The sequence below is a fragment of the Heptranchias perlo genome, chromosome 8, assembly GCF_035084215.1.
Source record: "Heptranchias perlo isolate sHepPer1 chromosome 8, sHepPer1.hap1, whole genome shotgun sequence".
Lineage (NCBI taxonomy): Eukaryota > Metazoa > Chordata > Chondrichthyes > Hexanchiformes > Hexanchidae > Heptranchias > Heptranchias perlo.
In genome coordinates, this window is record NC_090332.1 from 46003089 (window position 1) to 46023504 (window position 20416).

The window sequence follows — 20416 nt, forward strand, 5'->3', positions numbered from 1 at the left end:
TTGAACTGCTACAGTCCTTGTGGTGAAGGTGTTCCCACAATAGTTAGGTAGGGAATTCCGGGATTTGACCCAGCAACAATGAAGTAACAGCGATATATCTCCAACATGCTGTATGACTTGGAGAGGAACTTGGATTATGATGGTATACCCACAACATTGCTGTACTTGTACTTCTTGGTGGTAGAGGTCAAAGAGGGAAGTGCTGTTGAAGTTTCCTAAGTGCATCCTGTAGATCATACATATTGCAGTCACTGGTGCAAGGGGTAGACTTTAAGTTCAGTGGAAGGGACACTGATCAAGCAAACTGTTATGTCACAGATGGTGTCAAGCTTCTTAAGTGTTGTTGCTGCTGCACCCATCCAGATGAGTAGCGAATATTCCATTACATTCTGTTGACCAGATGTCACCGGTTACGGTTACTGGCTTAGTACACGGAGAAGAGTCAATTCTCTCTTAACTCTCAATTCACTTCATTCACGCCGTTAGATCATACACATATAGCTTATACGTCTGGTTAGATATAGGCATGCAGTTTACACCAGGTTATACAGTTTTATACCCAAACTAAGATCTAAATGCACACCCACTAGGTTTCTCTGACACTCCGAGTGGTCACAGAATATAAAGGATAATACCCGAAAAGGAGAGCTGACGCTGGCCAGGCATTCCATTCTCTCTCTCTCGACTTTGTCTCTACGTCCCTGACGTAGGGTCTTCCACTTCCGCGATGGTTGGTCTCCGGAGTCTTCGCTCTGGCTCCACAACTCAGATCCTTCATTCTTATTCCGAATCTTATCTCTTCAAGCTGTGCTGTCTCTCTATTTCGTTGGTTTAGGCTTTCTGGTTACCCTGTGTCTTCTCATTGGCTCTTCCCAAGGACTTAAGTAGCATTACCTCATTATTCCTTTTTTAAATAAGGACTTGTGTCTTATCACACTTCCTTTGTCTTTCACAAAACTTGGTTAATTCAAACCGGTTCCAGCCAGCTGAGGCCGGGACTGAACTCAGGTTACTTTAGTTCAAAAGTCGTTCCTGCCTGTGTGTATCAGCAACTGACGTCTCAGGTTACTGCAGCCCCTAGCCAACAATTCCTTACTTGAGCCTTGTAGGTGGTAGAGAGGGTTTAAGGGGTGAGGTGGTGAGCCACTCGTCACAGAATACTGAGTCTCCTGCTCTTGTAGCCATTGTATTAATATGGCTCCTTCCATCAGTTTCTCAGCCGTAGCTCAGTGGTGGCACTCTTGCCTCTGAGTCAGAAGTTTGAGAGTTCAAGTCCCACTCGAGACTTGAGCTCAAATAAATTTAGGCTGACACTTCAATGCAATACTTGAGGGAGTGCTGCATTTTTGGAGGTGCCATCTTTCGGACATTAAACCGAGGTGCCGTCTGCCCTCAGGTGGACGTAAAAGATCCCACTGCACTATTTTGAAGAAAAGCAGGGGAGTTCTTACCGATGTCCTGGCCAATATTTATCCCTCAACCAACAAAGATAGATTACCTGGTCATTATCACATTGCTGTTTGTGGGACCTTGCTGTCTGTAAATTGGCTGCCACGTTTGCTATATTACAGCAGTAACTGCACATCAAAAGTACTTAATTGGCTGTAAAGCGCTTTGAGACGTCCTGAAGTTGTGAAAAGCGCTATATAAATGCAAGTGCTTTCTTCACAGATGATTTGGGACGAGGCCGATAGGGCGATAATTAGCTGGGTTAGATTTGTCTTTTTTGTGGATAGGACGTAAATGGGCAATTTTCCACATTGTCTGGCAGATGTCATAGCTGTACTGAAACAGTTTGGCTAGGGGAGCGGCTAGGTCTGGTGCAGAGGTCTTCAGCACTACCGCCAAGATATTATCAAGGCCCATTGCCTTTACTGTGTCCAGTGCACTCAGCCCAGCCACTACTTAATGTCACATGGAGTGAACTGAATTATCTGAACGCTGGTATCAATGATGGAGGAGGCCAAGTAGGATCATCCAATGAACACTTTCGGCTGAAAACACTTATAAACACTCCAGCCTTGTCCCTTGGACTCTCATGTCCTGCATTCCTGAATATTTTGGACGAGCAGATGATATAGCTTATAATATGTGATGCAAACAGGAATCTGTGATATATTTTAAAACTGAAAGACACTCTATTTAAGTTATGGAATTTTGCTAGTGTAGTAACACCAAATTGATTACTGCAGCAGAATAGTTAGAATATACAGTATCACCGAGCAATATCAATGGTCGGTCTTGTTCACTTGGGTGAGAAAACTGCCACTGTTTGAGATCCAATTTACAGAAAGCATTCCTGTCACACATACATTTTTATTACAAACTTATTAAGGATGGGTACACTGCAAGTAGAAACCAGCTAATCTACCTGCTTTGTTCTGTGAATCATCATTTGTGTCAAAGCAGTTTTGTAACTAGATGAAAAATAGATTTTGTGTCTAGCATCTATTCTGTGGTTCAGATCAGGGCCGACTAGGATGTGGATTGGCTGCCTTGGAAGCCTGCGAGAACCCATATGAAGTTGCAGAATTTCTCAGCAGGGGTGGTCCACAGGGCGCCTTTACTGGAGGGGTTGATGAACAACTCTATGCCTAGAAAGGGAAATATATTCTGCCACTTGGATTCAGTTCTCCTTCCATCGATTTAGAAGGGAACATAAGAAGGCTCTGTTGAGGTAGACGTGTTCCAAGTTAGTTATATAAAGCTCTGGTTGGACCCCATTTAGAGTATTACGTTCAGTTCCGGGCGCCGCAGCTCAAAAAAGATTTATGGCCTTGAGTGTGCAGCACAGATTCACCAGAATGATACTGGGGCTAAAAGGGTTAAATTCTGAGAACAGGTTGCATAGACTAGGCTTGTATTTCCTCGCGTATAGAAGAATAAGGGGTGAAATAATTGAAGTGTTTAAGATGATTAAAAGAGTTGATAGGCTAGGTAGAGAGAAACTATTTCCTTTGGTGGGGGAGTCCAGAACAAGGAGGCATAACCTTAAAATTAGAGCTAGGCTGTTTAGGGATAATGTCAGGAAGCACTTCACACAAAGGGTAGTGAAATCTGAAACACTCTCCCTCAAAAAGCTGTTGAGGCCAGGTCAATTGAAACTTTCAAAACTGTGACTGATGGATTTTTGTTAGGCAAGGGTATTAAGGGCTATGGAGCCAAGGTGGGGGTAGATGGAGTTAAGATACAGATCAGCCATGATCGAATTGAATGGCGGAACAGGCTGAATGGCTGACTACAATTTCTATGTTACTTTCTATGTTAACTTTTTAGGAGAGTTAGTGAAGCATTGCACCTTTTTTGTTATTTTATGAACCAAGAAGGTGTAAGCTAAATGTTGAAAGCTAATGAAATGTACTGTGTTGATCTTTTGCTACTGGTTAATTTCTGGCTTTAATAAACTTGATATGTTGATTTAATTTATTTCCTAAGTTGCAAGATCTGATAATGGTATTTGTAAGAATATAAATGTTTTTACATTATTGTAATATAGAACAGTAATGTAGAAGGAGTTGGTTTAAATTGTGTCCTCGCAAATCCTCTCCTTTCCCCACAATGACACTGATAACATTGGAGAAGGATGAATTACAGGGCCGAAGACATTGTACTGTAAGGATAGGCACATATTGATTGTTAAGTAAATAACCTAGTTGGCATTAATATAACATGGAGCTAAAGGATTGTTAGATAAAACACATATAGGCTTTTAAAACATAGGCTTTTGATCACAGCAAGGGCGGGGAGGGAGTGCAGCAATGTTCCTTTTACTACAGAGAGTGCATGAGATAAGACATCAAAGACTTGTATAACAAAGCTATGGTTCGTGAAGAGCAAGGATAGGAACTGACGGTATGGTGTGACAGGGTATGAGGCGCCTCATTCTTGTCCAGCAATCTGTTCAAAGATGTAATGGTCATAAGCCATCCAATCGTGTTGAATCCAGCAGGAATGAGACAATAAAAGAGCATGGTATAAAAAGTATAAATTTTTTGACTACCTTCAAGACCAGAAGGGTGAACTGGCTTGAATGCACAGCACTCAAGTTTCCTGCACAGATGGTTTTAGACGCAAGTGTGTACTATTCTGTATGAAGTTTTAAGATGAATGTTTTGAAAATTAAGTTAACTGTCAGACGTAATTACTGTCTCTAGCTTTATGAATCTGTTAAAAGGACAAGGAAGGAATTATCCAACAGTATTCTTCCATTATCTGAACAAATGAATGCAACAGATTGTCCTTTTTAGAAATATAGAAAAATTTATGGCACAGAAGGAGGCCATTCTGTGTCTGTCGGTTGAAAAAGAGCTACCCAGCCTAATCCCACTTTCCAGCACTTGGTCCGTAGTCTTGTAGGTTACGGCACTTCAAGTGCATATCCAAGTACTTTTTAAATGTGATGAGAGTTTCTGTTTCTACCATCCTTTTGGGCAATGAGTTCCAGAGCCACACCACCCTCTGGGTGAAAAAAAGTTTTCCTCAGCTCCCCTCTAATCCTTCTACCAATTACTTCAAATCTATGCCCCCTGGTTATTGACCCCTCTGCTAAGGGAAATAGGCCCTTCGTGTCCACTCTATCTAGGCCCCTCATAATTTTATACACCTCAATTAAATCACCCCTCAGCTTCCTCTGTTCCAAAGAAAACAACCCCAGCCTATCCAAATTTTCCTCATAGCTAAAATTCTCTAGTCCTGGCAACATCTTTGTAAATCTCCTCTGTACCCTCTCTAGTGCAATCACATCTTTCCTGTCATGTGACCAGAACTGTACGCAGTACTCAAGCTGTGGCCTAACTAGTATTTTAAACAGTTCTAGCATAACCTCCCTGCTCTTATATTCTGTGCCTCGGCTAATAAAGGAAAGTATCCCGTATGCCGCCTTAATCACCTTATCTGCCTGTCCTGCTACCTTCAGGGATCTGTGGACATGCACTCCAAGGTCCCTCTCTTCCTCTACACCTCTCAGTATCCTCCCATTTATTGTGTATTTTCTTGCTTTGTTTGCCCTCCCCAAATGCATTCCTTCACATTTCTCTGGATTGAATTCCATTTGCCACTTTTCTGCCCACCTGACCAGTCCATTGATATCTTCCTGCAGTCCACTGCTTTCCTCCTCACTATCAACCACACGGCCAATTTTTGTATTACCTGCAAACATCTTAATCATGCCCCCTACATTAAGTCTAAATCATTGATATATACCACAAAAAGCAAGGGATCTAGTACTGAGCCCTGTGGAACCCTATTGGAAACAGCTTTCCAGTCACAAAAACACCCATTGACCATTACCCTTTGCTTCCTGCCACTGAGCCAATTTTGGATCCAATTTGCCACTTTCTCTTGGATCCCATGGGCTTTTACTTTTTTGACGGGACCCATGTGGGGCCTTGTCAAAAGCCTTGCTAAAATCCATGTTGACTGCACCAAATGCACTACCCTTATCAACCCTCCTTGTTACCTCCTCAAAAAATTCAATCAAGTTAGCCAGACACAACCTCCCCTTAACAAATCCATGCTGACTGTCCTTGATTAATCTGTGCCTTTCTAAATGACTGTTTATCCTGTCCCTCAGAATTGATTCCAATAATTTGCCCACCACTGAGGTTAGACTGACTGGCCTGTAATTACTCGGTCTATCCTTTTCTCCCTTTTTAAACAAAGGTACAACGTTAGCAATCCTCCGGCACCATACCTGTAACCAGGGAGGAGTTCCTCCCTTGCTTCTTTTAACAGCCTGGGATACATTTCATCCGGGCCTGACGATTTATCTACTTTCAAAGATGCTAAACCCCTTAATACTTCCTCTCTCGCTATGCTTATCCCACCTAATATTTCACACTCCTCCTCCTTAACTACAATGTTTGCATCGTCCCCCTCTTTTGTGAAGACAGATGCAAAGTATTCATTAAAAACCATACACTTTTGATGAGCAGTTGACAATAACTAGGGTTTCTGTTCAACTGCAGTTGTTGCAGATATAGGGTCATACTTTGGTTCGTAGGTAGTAAGCTCCAGACCCAAGCCCATTACTTCTTTTTTTTTTCTTTTCTCTTGACCCCTCTTGGACAGGTCTCCCACAAAAAGCAGTAGATACTAGCTCAATTAATAATTTTAAATCTGAAATTGATAGATTTTTGCTAGTGAAGGGATTTAAGGGATGTGGAGCCAAGGTGGGTGGATGGAGTTAGGGTACAGATCAGCCGTGATCTCATTGAATGGTGAAACAGGATTGAGGAGCTCAATGGCCTACTCCTATTCCTATGAGGTTTTTGTCTCTTTCCTTCCTTGTCACCCAATCAAGGCACCTTTCATTTCTTCCCTCTCTGGTACATCGGCCTCCCAAATCCCAACCCCCAACCCTTCACTATTCCTCCTCCTCCTCCTCCTCCCCCCACTCTCCTGCCATTGTCCCAGGCTTGAACTCCCTCTTGGATAAGCCCACTACAGTTGGCCTATGTGCCTCAGGCCTTGCAAAGAATGCCATATCAAGGCACCCGTCAGCTCCTTTTTATAATCAGCAACCTCAACTGCCTCTTTCATCGACCTTCCCACTCAGCACGACTGCTGGGGGCTAATCTTGTCAACTTCCTTCCCGCCCCGCTCACCTCACCCGCCACTGACTCCTTGGACTCTGCCAGCGGATCACCATCCCGCTCCACATTTCTCTCCAGAATGTTCGTTCCACCACCTTATTCTGGATGATTGCATTGAGATCATGGCTTTGACAGAATCTTCACGCATGGGTGGTGACACGTTACACCTTACTGAAGCCTCCCCGCCTGGCTATACTTTCAATCGCCTACGGCACCCACGGTGGCAGGGTGGCCCATATCACCAAATCTCACCTCGGTCTCTCCCCCTACTCTTCTGGTACCTTCTCCTCCTTTAAGCAACTCATCTTGCACCACCGCTCTCACCTATCCTTTAAAGTCCTTGTTCTCTGCTGCCTCCCCAAGGCCCACCCCGAGTTTCTCACCGAGATACCCTCACTCCTTTGCTCCCTCAGCCTCTGCACTGAGCAACTCTTCATTCTCGGTGATTTCAATCTTTATCTCAATTCACTTTGCCCTCTTCTGATTGCACAGCCCTCCTATTCGCTCTCCATTTAAACTCTCCTACCCACATTCGTGGCCACCCCATCAACCTTGCCTCTCACGTGGCCTCTCTATTCCTGTCTTGATTACAGACAAGACTATCTGTGATCATTTCCTTGTATCCCTCAGCACTCTCATCCCCTGCCCACTTCTTTCTGCATCTGCCCCAAGAGAAAATTCACCCCAAGTCACTTATGACTGCACTTTCAAATTCCCAGCTGTCTAGCTTTTGGCTCCCCGTTCACCACAGTACTTCTGCAGCTGTTGATCTGCCCTACATCGCCACCTTTGATGCTCTTGTCCCCAGTAATACCCTTACTCTCTCCCACCTGGAAAGATCCCCGTCTGCACTCCCACAAGTTCAAGGGGCATCGATTTGAATGTATCTGGTGCACAACTGGTTTAGTCATCCTTTGCCAGATCTGGCTGGACCACATCAAGCACTGTTGGTCCCTGCTGTTCTCTGCCATGGAATGCAAAGATAACCCCTGGCTTTTCTCCACTACCAATCATCTGCTTAAACCCCTCTCCCCTGTCTTCCCCACCTTCACCACCTCCAACAAGTGCAAGGAGCTCATGGACTTTATCACTAAATTTGAAATTAACCATTCAGCTGCCTCTGCCGCATCCCTCCTTCCCCTTGCCCACCAAGCCACACTTTCCAAAGGTTCCCCCCTGCCCAAGCCCTGAGCCAGTGCCTTTCTCTAATTTCTTATCTCCCCTCTCCAAACTCATTTTGTCCGTGGCCCTTTCCCTAAATTGCTGACCACCTAGCTTCCTTTCATAGCCCCCGTGCTAGCTGATATTGTAAATGGTTCCTGCTCCAAATATTGTCCCCCTCCCTTTCAAAACTACTGTCATCACCCACCCTTGACCCTCCATTCTTGCAAACTACTGCCCCATCTACAACCTCCTTGCATCTCTAAAGCATTGGAATATGGTGTTGCCTCTCAGGTCCGTGCCCTTCTTTTCCGCAACTCCGTGTTTGAATCTCTTATCAGTGCCGCAGCACCAAAACAGCGGGGGAATGGGACTAATTGGTTAGCTCTTTCAAAAGAGCAGACATGATGGGCCGAATGGCTGCCTTCTGTGCTGTAAGATTCTATGGTTCTGTTAGCCCCATTTTAAGTCACAAATGACATCCTCTGTGACCATGATGCACTATCCCTCCTTGTCCTTCTCGACCTTCCTGCAGCCTTTGATATGGCCGACCACACCACTCGCCTCCAACTCCTCTCTGTTGTCTAACTGAGCGGGACTGCACTCACTTGGTTTCACTCTTAACTAGCCAATCATAACCAGAGTATCTCCAGTAGTGGCTTCTCTTCCTGTCCCCGCACCTTTACTTCTGCACTTTTACCTCTTAAAGTCCCCCAGTGATCTAGCCCTCATTTTCCTCATCTACATGCTATCCTTTTGCATCATTATCCGCAGACATGGCGTCAAGTTCCCCTGTACGCTGACGATACCCAGCTCTACCATTCCACCACCTCTCTCGAACCCTCCACTGCTTCTGTTGTCAGACTGCTTGTCCAACATACAGCTGTGGCTGAGCCGTAATTTCTTCCAGTTAAACAATGGGAAGACCGAGGCCATTGTCTTCAGCACCTGCCACAAACTCTGTACCCTCACCTCCGATTTCAACCTGCTCCTTGGCCACACTTGGATTGGAGAGAACTGTTTGCCACCTGGCGTCCTGTTTGACCCTACGCTTCTGATCCCATAACCTCTCCATCGCGATGATCGCCCACTTCCATAACATTGCCCATCTCCACCCCTACTTTATCCCATCTGCTGCCAAAACCCTCATCCATGTTTTTGTTATGTCCAGACTCGACTGTTGCAATGCTCTCCTGGCCATCTTCCACCCTCCATAAACTTAAGCTCATCCAAAACTCTGCTGCCCATACCCTAACCTGCACCATATCCCACTCGACCTGCACCTCTGTATTCACTGACCTACATTGACACCCGATTTCCCCCAACATCTCAAATTTAAAATTCTCATCTGGTGGAAGCAGTTAGTATTGATTAATTCAAATGCAAAGTAGATAGATTTCTTTCAGAAAATAACATTTTGGGATACAGTATATAAGTAATTTGAGATATGCCCTGTGATAAGTGTAGCATGCTTAGGAGGAAAAAGGTGACTTTGGACCTATGACTACCAAAGCTCTCTACCACTGGGGTTTTTTCTTGTCGTTTCTAAGTCTGTTGTAGGCTAATTGATAAAGATTGATTGCTATGATTAGTCAACTGCTCCATTATCATTGTATCATGTGAGTACCAGAATTGTAGAATGCGATTTTATGAAGTTACTGTATATTTTTTTACTCCATGATTCTTGCAGAAGGAGTGCATAAAGTAAGATTTTGCTGATGGTGTCTTGGTCAAGGTAATCGTTATTTTCAAAAGTTTTTTGAGGGTTACAGAAACTCTGACTGGTGGCAATCTTATTCTGTTGAATCATGTCCAATTTTTAAAACCAAGTTCTCTGCTGTAAATTTCTATGATTCTCAGTGTTTTGATGGTAAGTCATTGATGAAGTTCAATTCAGTGACAGTCCAACAGAGGGTGCCGTTATTAGTTCAGTTAGTATTCTCTGAGGTATTGGGAGTTAACACTATTAAAATTGCAGTTTCTATAACCACATAGTAAATTTTCTATCTATCTTCACCACCACCGCCCCCCCCCCCACTTACTACAATACATCAAATCATAGTAAGTTAAAAGTAGAAAATAGTTTACTTATTATAAGGTTTGCTACTACAATTAAAAGTATGCAACAAACTATACAGCATAACTCTTCTGAGAGTGTTGCCCTGTGTCTGAAATTAGTGTGCAATGTGCACAATACTGTGCCAGTGTTCTCTGCCCTGTGCTGCTGATTGAGATTCCTGTCCAGTTGTTCAGCTGTTTTTTTTTCCATGGTCTTTCTCTTGATCAACTTGTCTAAGTGGTCACCTTCCCTCTGGTCTTGTGTTCAAAGTATTAGATTATCCCTTTCTTTATCTTGAACATCATTCTCATGGTTCCTTGCCTCTTAAGCACCCATCCGTTACTCTTTGCAGTCCATAGGATCGTGAGGATCTTTCTATATCACCATGTATTAAAGGCTTGCAATATTTTGTTCACACTTTACATCTACAGAGAGCCATTGGCCATATTATGGTTCCTAAAAGTCTCTCTGACCTTCAAGATATACCCCTATTCTTCTAAGCTTTATTAAAGCTTCCAGTTGTCTTTCTCACTTGCAATTTAGAATTAACTTTATGAAGCATAAATTTCTAGTAGCTGAAGGGAACTTAATAAGAAAACTGGTTATTCCAACAACAACATGTATAAAAATAAAAAAAATTGGTGCACGTTTAGTCTGAACAATAGGATCATGCATTGGCCTTCTGCATTAAGATTTGCATGTTTCCAGTAAATGAGAGCTTCACAGGCTTCAAAACCTTGTATGTTTTACCATTTTCTTCCTTCCTCACAGGTACAAAAAAGACTAAGAAAATTGCCAACCAGACAAAGAAGCCAGCAGCATCTCCTACTACACAGAAAAAAGAGAAGGTATAAAATTAAGAACTCGTAAGGGATAGGAAATATAAAGTAGGCTTTTCAAAATGAAATGGGCATAAAAAGTTTATACTCCATTTGCAAAGTATATTTTTAATCAGAGCTCTTTTTTAAAAAAAAAAATATTTTCTGTTGAACATGCAAAGTACCTCTGGTAGGGGAATTCAGAACAAGATCTAATAAAATTAGAGCTAGGCCATTTAGGAGTGAAAACCGGAAGCATTTTTTCACGCAAAGGGTAGTGGAAATCTGGAACATTCCCCTAAAAGGCAGTTGATGCTGGGTTAATTGAAATTTTCAAGACTTGAGATTGATAGATTTTTGTTGGCTAAAGGTATCAAGGGATATGGAATAAAGGTGGGTCTAATTGTATGGCAGAACAGGCATGAGAGGCTGAATGGCCTTCTGTTCCTATGTTTCTACCTACCTCAAATAATAAATATGTTGAAATAAGACTTATTGTCTTTTCAGGGTTCTCCTCGAGATGCATCTCCTTTCACGTAAGTATTATATTTTCATATTGCTGATGGCTTTTCAACTTGCAGTGTAACATATTACTTAAGTTAGCGTATAGAAATATTAGAAAAAAATCTTCTGTATTCCAAATACCAAAAAGTTGTATTAAGTTGTCAGATTTAGTGTATTCATTCTCTTCCCATAAGACCATGAGAGAGGAGCAGAAGTAGGCTATTTGGCCCCTCGAGCCTGCTCCACCATTCAATGAGGTCATGGCTGATCTGATTTTTACCTCAACTCCGCTTTCCCGCCTTTTCCCCATATCCTTTGACTCCCTTGCTGATCAAAAATTCAGCCTTGAATGTATTCAATGACTCAGCCTCCACGGCTTTTTGGGGTAAAGAATTCCAAAGATTCACGACCCTCTGGGAGAAGAAATTCTTCCTCAGTTCAGTCTTAAACGGGCGACCCCTTATTCTGAGACCATGCCCCCTAGTTTTAGATTCCCCATGAGGGGTAACATGTCATAAGCAACGATCTTAAATCAGCAAATCCTCCCTCAATATTTTTTTTTATAAATTGCTCCTACTTAGTGGGGTGCTCAGCAGGATAACATTATATAATAGGATATCCAAACCTTTTTGAAAAAATGTGCAAGATTCCCGTGGTAAGCCACTACATTAACCACACTAAAATACAAGCCTGTCATATTCTATAAATATAAGCATTCTTCTCTCCCCGCCCCCAACCTGCCAGGTCTGATCCACATTATCTGCTCTTTTGGTGCCCTCTACCACTCTTGCGGTGCAACTTATAACCGTCCTCTTTCAACCTCCTGTGTCTGGAGGCAGCTTCCTGATGGGTTCAAAAATGCTGATTCTTTGGGCTAAATGGACCAATTGGGAAGCAGCTTTTTTCTAATCCTCCAGGCTCCAAAGGAACTGCTCAGCCAATTCTTACTTGTGCATAAAAATTCCCAAATGAACCACAGGCTGGTTTGAAGGAGCTTGTAGGCCAGATTTGGCCCGTGGGTCATGTATTGTACACCACTGTTACATGATGTTGAATTTTATTAAGATTTTGGAATTCCAGACTGTCCCGAAAGCTATTACTTCTGCCTGGAAACTTGTATAACCTGTGATAATCCCCAATTCTCTTTGATCCTATGGCCTTTTTAATATTGAATTAACGTAGAAGAACGTACTTATCTAGCACCTTAATGGTTATAAAGATAGCCATTAATGGCTGTGCAGTCCATGCCTGAGTTGGTGAGCGATGCTACCTGATCGGAATGGAACAATATTCTTGCTCTCTCAAATTTCTGCAAAGACTTGACTAACCTTAAAAAAAAATGCTATATCTTCCCCATACCAAATAAATGGGGGTAATATACTGGCATGGATTGAAAATTGGTTAACAGACAGGAAACAGAGAGTAGGAATAAATAGGTCTTTTTCGAGGTGGCAGGCAGTGACTAGTGGGGTACCGCAGGGATCAGTGCTTGGGCCCCAGCTATTCACAATATATATTAGTGATTTGGATGAGGGAACCAAATATAATATTTCCAAGTTTGCTGATGACACAAAACTAGGTGGGATCGTGAGTTTTGAGGAGGATGCAAAGAGGCTTCAAGGCGATTTAGACAAGTTGAGTGAGTGGGCAAATACATGGTAGATGTAGTATAATGTGGCTAAATGTGAAGTTATCCACTTCAGAAGGAAAAACAGAAAGGCAGAGTATTATTTAAATGGTGATAGATTTGGAAATGTTGATGTACAAAGAGGCCTGTGTGCCCTTGTACACCAGTCACTGAAAGCAAACATGCAGGTGCAGCAAGCAGTTAGGAAGGCAAATGGTATGTTGGCCTTCATTGCAAGAGGATTTGAGTACAGGAGCAAGGATGTCTTGCTGCAGTTATACGGGGCCTTGGTGAGACCACACCTGGAGTATTGTGTGCAGTTTTGGTCTCCTTACCTAAGAAAGGATATACTTGCCATAGAGGGAATGCAGTGAAGGTTCACCAGACTGATTCCTGGGATGGCAGGACTGTCGTATAAGGAGAGATTGGGTCGACTCGGCCTGTACTCACTCGAGTTTAGAAGAATGAGGGGATCTCATTGAAACATATAACATTCTGACAGGGCTAGACAAATTGGATGCAGGGTGGGCGTTTCCCCTGGCTGGGGGGTCCAGAACGAGGGGTCAGAGTCTCAGGATACGGGGTAGGACATTCAGGACTGAGATGAGGAGAAATTTCTTCACTCAGAGAGGATGGTGAACCTGTGGAATTCTCTACCACAGAAGGCTGTGGAGGCCAAGTCACTGAATGTACTTAAGAAGGAGCTAGATAGATTTCTAAACACAAAAGGCATCAAGGGGTATGGGGAGAGCGCGGGAATATGGTATTGAGATAGAGGATAGCCATGATCATATTGAATGGCGGAGCAGGCTCAAAGGGCCGAATGGCCTACTCCTGTTCCTATTTTCTATGTTTCTATTTTCTATGTTTCTTTGTAAATATACTTTGATAGAACTAAGTAGTTCAGGAAATCAAGTCAACTGCTTATATCTTTTGGAGACAGAGCTTTTGTGTAATCTTGCCACTAAAGAAAGATGTGATATTCCACTGATGAATGACATCAACTACTGCCAATTGGAAACAACTTGCATTTATTTAGTGCCTTTTAATGTAGAAAAAAACACCCCAAAGTGCTTCACACAGGCATAAGGAAAAAATGAATGTTGAATCAAAGAAGGACTTATTAGGAGGAATGACCAAAAGCTTGGTTGAAGAGGTGGATTTTAAGAGGGTATTAAAGGGAGAGAGAGAGATGAAGAAGCTGTGGGATTTAGGGAGAGAGCATGGCCACCAATGGTGGGGTGAGGTGGGAGGGATTGCATAAGAAGCCAGAGTCAGGAACGAGGTGGGATTGTAAGCTGTAGGAAGTTAGAGATGGAGAGTGACAAGATCGTGAAGGGTTTTAAACACAAGGATGTGAATTTCAGATTTGAGGCATTGAGGAATCAAGAGCCAATGTAAATTAGCAAAAACAGGGGTAATAAGTGAATGGGATAGAATAGGGGGAGCAGTGTTTTAGATGAGTTGATATTTATGGAGGGTGGAAGATGAGAGGTCACCCAAGAGAGCATTGGTGTAGTCACGTCTGGAGCTGACAAAGGCACAGATAAGGGTTTCAGCAATAGATGTCCTGAGGAAGGGCGAATTTGGGTGATGTTAAAGAGGTGGAGTAGACTGTATTTATGACAGGATATGGGGTTGGAAACTCAGCTGAGGGTTAATTACGACACTGAGGGTGCAAATAGTTTGGTTCAGCTGGGATGGAAGATGAAATCGGTGGTGAGGATACAGAGTTTGTGGCAGGAGCCAAAGACAATGGCTTCAGTCTTACCAATGTTGATCTGGAGGGAATTGTAACTCATTCAAGTCTGACAACAAAGAGACAATAGAGGGGTTGAGACTGGTGGTGGAGAGGGAGTGGTGTCATCAACACACGTGAAAACTGACCCCATGTCTGCAGATCTTGACAAAAGGATGACATGTGGATGAGGAAGATGAGGGGACAAAGGATAGATCCGGTTTAATAGTAATGGTGTGGTGGTGGGAAGAGAAACTATTGCTGGAGATGGTCTGGCTATAATTGGATAGGTAAGAGTGGAACAAGGCACGGGCAGTTCCAGTGAGCTGGACAGGGGAGGATGATGTGGTTAACTGTATCAAAGGCTGCAGAGAAGATGAGAGAGGATAATACACTATAGTCATAGTCACAGAGGGTGTTATTTGTGACTTTTATTAGGGCCGTTTTAGTGGTATGGCAGGGGCAGAAACCTGATTAAATCTCTCAAAACAAGGAGTTGAAGGAACTATGACCCCAGATTTGGGAGGTGACAACATGTTCACAGAAGATGGGGAGTTTGGAAATGAAGGGCATTTCCCCTGGCAAAAGTGAAGACATTCAAAAGTATAACCACTATACTGGCTAATTTTGAGGATGTTGCCTTTCATGATACCTTCACAGCAATGATGTGAAGTAAATTTCATATTTACTGAGCATTACTGTTTGGCCTTGTTGCAAATAGGAACATGTAGTGTGCTACAACCATTATTTCCTCTGTTGCTTCCAATAGAACCAATACTTGCTCTTTCTGAAGTATATTGTTGGGGAGACTTGTGCTGTGTGGAGGAGAACAACAAAGTATAATAAGTTGCTAATAAAAGGTGGTATAATCAATCTTTGAATAAATCCATCAATTGCAGCAACAATCTAGCCGAAATGAAAATAATTCTTGAGGTAGAGGTTGAATTTGTATCTTACCATCAGCATGAAACTACTAATTCTGGATCAAAAAGCATTAACACTTACCTCTGAGCAGGATTTGAGTTGGTGCTGATGCACAGACATACATTGACAGTTGAACTCCTACTGTTTCCTCTCTTCTAACCAGTTTTTAATTTAATTTGCAACCCTCCTCTTACTTCCATACTCCTTAATCTTCTCCAGTAGTGTCCTCTGTGTTACCTTGTCAAAAACTTTCTGAAAGTCCACATCCACTGCATTTTTCCCTACCTACCGTATCCGTCACCTCTGCTATAACCATATCTTTGATCAACAGCCTTTTTCGACTCTATACGACCAATTTTAGAAATGCAAGTTACCTGTGGGACGTCTCACCTGCTGGCTGCAAATATTAGGAAATCGTGGACAGTGCACCTGCGATTTTCTGATGTGAAGCCTTGCCTACTACCCATGCACATCAGTAGTACACAGTCATAAAATTACCCCTTGAATACAAAGCAGGTACTTGGAGAAAACTACATGCTTAACACCAGTTTTATTCTCCAAACTGTCCTGATTTAAGTCCGTGTTACCCATCTTGTCTCTTATGACCTTGATATAATTATTTTCTATGTGCAGGATGAACAAATGAGAAAGAATATTGAATTACCTACCTCCAGTATGATTGTTTCTTTTAAAATGTAATTTCAGTGTTCAAAAACAGAGCTGCTCCCACACCAGTTTCTCTTTCTGAATTTATGTGCCTGCGGTTTGTTGTGAGCATCATTCCCATTGTTCTACATATCCTCCTCAGCCCTTTTGACAAAACCTTATGTACAGCACAATATGGGGAGAAATCAATTCATTAGCAAGATTACTGCGAGAAAGTTTTCAAAGGACAGTGTTCAATGAAAATGATACTAAAGTTAAATTTCTGTGATTTTGAGTATTTTGGGAAGAAAAGGCCTTTTATTATCTGTTTATGACAAAATATTAGAAGATATTTTAACATGTCCAGCAACATAACTCAATATCTTCTTATGTTAGTGTATGTTTTCAGAAAAGCAAGTGGGACAGCAGTCGCTCAATGCGATTTAACCAGGACGCCCAAAGAGAGGAAGGTACATCAAATGATGTATAGTAAATATCTAAGATCTATATCTTGTTAGCTATGAATAATATATAATATAAATCACAAGTTGGTTGTCTTTAGCAGTAGAAATCCTGTGTTGCAGGATAATGCAGTAATGGTTTTAAAATATATGGTGTAAATTTTGCTTTGACTATCCCAGCACGTGCCAGACGCACATATCAGAAAATTGTGCATCCCCAGCCCATAACTTTCTGTCTGGTGGTGCACAATTTCCTGATATATGCTCAGCATCAAAGTGGAAAATGTTGCTTTTTTCTATTTAACTGTAGTTATGTGTAGTTACAACATATATATTTAAAAAATAATACTAGACATGAATACAGTATCAATTTATTTGGAGTTCATGCAGATTTTAACTTTCAGATCAACGAAGAATGGTTGAAATAATGGGACATCTGACAAAAATAAGGTTTGGAGAAAAAATTGATCGCACCAAGGCAAAAGAAGGAAAAGAGGTGAGTAGGTTTTCCAGTAGCATCTTACAATAAAATGCAAATTGGTGTCTGATCCTAAAATGTCTGCCTGTTAATTTGTGAAATTAGATGCAAAAAACTCTCGAAGAAGAATGTGGCTTCATGGTTTTCTTTTAACAGTAAACTTTCCTATTGATTTGACCACATGGACTCATCTCAATAGGAAAATGTATTTTGGGAGGGGAAGCAAAGGACCAAATTGTTGCAACCTATTGTTTAGACACTTGATGGACATGTTTTCAAGTGGCAGATACAGACTAATGACCAGATAATTTCAAAAGGGTTTTCACTAGGTCGTCTTCCTGACTTGCAAGTAGATTTTTGAAAAGTGAAAACTCTGCATTCAGCTTCACGTGTTATCCAAAAAAATCATCTATGCAGGGAAAGTCTCCTGGGATAAGCTTTAAAATTTGATTTCCATTCATGGAGCAGCAACCTAAGTTGGCGGAAGACGAGTCAAGCACATCTTTAAGAAAAGAGCAAAGAAAGACTAACTAAAGGACTTTGACGATTAACTGAATTCTAACCTTACCTTCTTGTCAGTAACCATAATGATGAGCTTGAGGATAATATAAGCTTGACCATTCACATGATGCTGACTATCATATCTAATGGATTCCTCTTATTTTTACCTTGTCTTGTCACATCACACCACACTAAATGCCATAAATTTCCATAGACCTACTTCTTTTCAGTCAATCTTCACTTCTTTTGTATGTGAGAAGGCCACTTGTTACAGTCAGACCCCACCTAACCTCCTGTTTCCACACAATTTCTAAGTTTCTAAACATTTTCTCAATGTCATATTAATCCACTGTCAGGTTTTGTATCTTCTGATCAGCATAATCAGAATCTCTAAGTTTGCAGTATGGGTGATCAGTTTTTCTCTTGCCAATTTTCTCCCCCCTCCTGAAAGTGTTGACTGTTGCCAATTGCCCTCTGTTACCTCAGGTATTTGTACATCATTTAGTTGTGACAGTAAGTGCCGGAAGGACTGCCAGAGACATCAAAGCTGAGACCAATCCTATTCTCAACCGACAGCCACGCATGCAGTTTACAGCCGAGGATAGCAACAGGAAATCTGGTTGATTTATCCCCCTTCTAATCCAGTTATATTGCCCCAACCACTGCCCCAGTCAGGAATCGAACATGGGAGCTGTTAGGTCTATATGGCTTAGCTACTCGATGGACAAACTTGCTGAGCCATCGAGGAGCCTTTGAGTAATTGCAGTATGGTTCATGATTATTTGAGGGGACAAAATCTTAATCAACATTAACAGGGTTTCATTTAACTTCATGTTTATAAACCATCTATAAACATTAATAGATCCAAATTTTAAACTGAATAAAACAAATTGGCTAATGATTCTCAATCAGCCATCCTGATGAGATGTTTTGCCACTATTTACATAGTTTCTTGCACCAAAAAAATGCTTAATTTTTGTTCTCTACCATAAATCTTTCAGGTTTTTTAATCGGATTATTTTACTTGGCTATATTCCAAAATAAAAGTTATAATGATTACTGTATAGAAGAAACCAGCAAGTGGTAATAATAAGAATCCACCATAGTAGAAAATACATGAAAGTAAGATTGTCTTGATGCTAAAACTACACAAGCACCAGTTGATAAGAGAACCTCTTCACTGTGTGCAACGAGCACTGCATCGTCAGCGAAGTGGAAGTTAAACAACTTTGCAATAGCTGTTCACTAGCTTGCAATGAATTTGGACTAACTAGTCTAAAGAAGGCAGTGATCACAGCACATGGTGTGTTGACTGCACCATTAGTTTCAATAGCTAACACCACCCAGAAGTTCTGTTACCTAGGATCAACTGTATCAGATAACTTAATCTCTAGATGACAAGCTAAATCCTCACATCGGAAAAGCAACAACCACATTGTCAATTAACTGTGTAATAATAGGAAATTAACACCGGGTCTACCAAACATGTGTCCTTAACACGTTGCTGTATGGCACTGAGACCTGGACCACCCATAGCAGGTATGCAAGAAGTTTAAACTCTTTCCGCACCCATTGTCTTCACCACTTTTTAAGTATCTAGTGGGAAGATAAAGTTTCTGTCACTGAAGTACTTGAGGATGCTAAGTTGCCAAGTCTACTAACACTTCTCAAACATAGGCGCCTCTAGTGGCTTGTTCATCTATATCGGATGGAAGACGGGCATATTCCAAAGGATCTCTTGTATGGTGAACTTACAGATACTTCAAGGCCACTGGGACGATCTAGGCACAAGTTCAAAATTGTTTGCAAGAGGGACTTGAAAACCTTTTAACATTGATACTACAAGCTGGGAAGATGTGCTAACAGGCCACACTGGAGGACTGCGTTGCATCAAGGAGCCAAAGAGGCTGAAGAGAGGTCGCTGAGAGCAAATGGGAAAGCACATTGGGTTTCAAGAGTCAATATTATGTAGGTTTCATTATCTGACAGAGATTTATGTCTGCACCACTTGTGGCAAGGGCTATTGCTCGAGAATTGGATTCTTCAGCCACTCGCGTTATTGCAGCATGGCAAAGTAACTAAATTACTTTGGCATTTACGCCATTGTCTTTTGAGATGGGTGGCTGCCATAAACATACAAATATAAACCACTATCTCAATTAATTTAAAATATACTTCATTTTTACAGTTTGCTGGTGGTATTTATTCCAGATTGGAATCTCAGCTTAAAGCCTGTCAACCAACAACTTCTCGTCAGAATAATTCATCACAAAACTCAAGGTAAGCCTGATTTCTAGTTATGTGGTTTAAATAAAGAATACGCATGATGCAGTTACTGTCTCAAAGCTTTTTAACAATGGCCTTCTAATGGCCCACTTACTCAACTGAGGAACAATAACGGCTGGACTGAATGTTTAAAAGTAATTCTATTTTGCATATTAAAATTTCTGCATTCAGCTGCCTATGATTTCATGGCATACATTAATTATGTTTTGTGTTATCTCTATTGTTTCAGTTTAAGTCTGAATACATGGGAAATGGATGGTTTGGTGGTTTAGCAGAGTGTGCTTTTTATTAAAATATTGGTCTAAATGCGGCCTTGACTGGGATGAAAAGCTTTTATTCCTGCTAACAAAAAGGACCCTATCTCCTACAGTACCTAACCTGGGAATGCCTGATGTCAATACTGAGTGCTGCTTTTGTCAGTGACTCTTTTAGATCTTCAGTTGTGTGTATAAATAACTTACCTTTCAAGCATTGTCCTAATTCCAAATAGTAATTGGCTCAATGGCTCTCTGTGCAAAGTGCATCTGGAAACAGTTCTAACATTTGATGAATCCCAATACAATCAACAGAATATTGTGTAATCTTCAGGAATCAACAGGAATATGTTGTATGGGGAGAAAA

The 20416-nt window shown here is 41.6% G+C and overlaps 1 protein-coding gene across 5 annotated transcripts in view; it reads left to right on the forward strand.

Annotated features, from left to right (window-relative positions):
• Positions 1–20416, forward strand: part of sanbr (SANT and BTB domain regulator of CSR) — a 91711-nt gene that overhangs the window by 62036 nt on the left and 9259 nt on the right. For 4 of the 5 annotated variants that reach the window (XM_067988337.1, XM_067988339.1, XM_067988338.1 and 1 more), the window contains 5 exons: positions 10585–10661; positions 11139–11167; positions 16466–16539; positions 16935–17026; positions 19698–19789. In XM_067988337.1, coding sequence (XP_067844438.1) covers positions 10585–10661; positions 11139–11167; positions 16466–16539; positions 16935–17026; positions 19698–19789 — 364 coding nt within the window. Of the gene's footprint in view, positions 1–10584; positions 10662–11138; positions 11168–16465; positions 16540–16934; positions 17027–19697; positions 19790–20416 lie in introns of those variants that run through there. The other variant, XR_010963552.1, reaches the window with a different exon arrangement.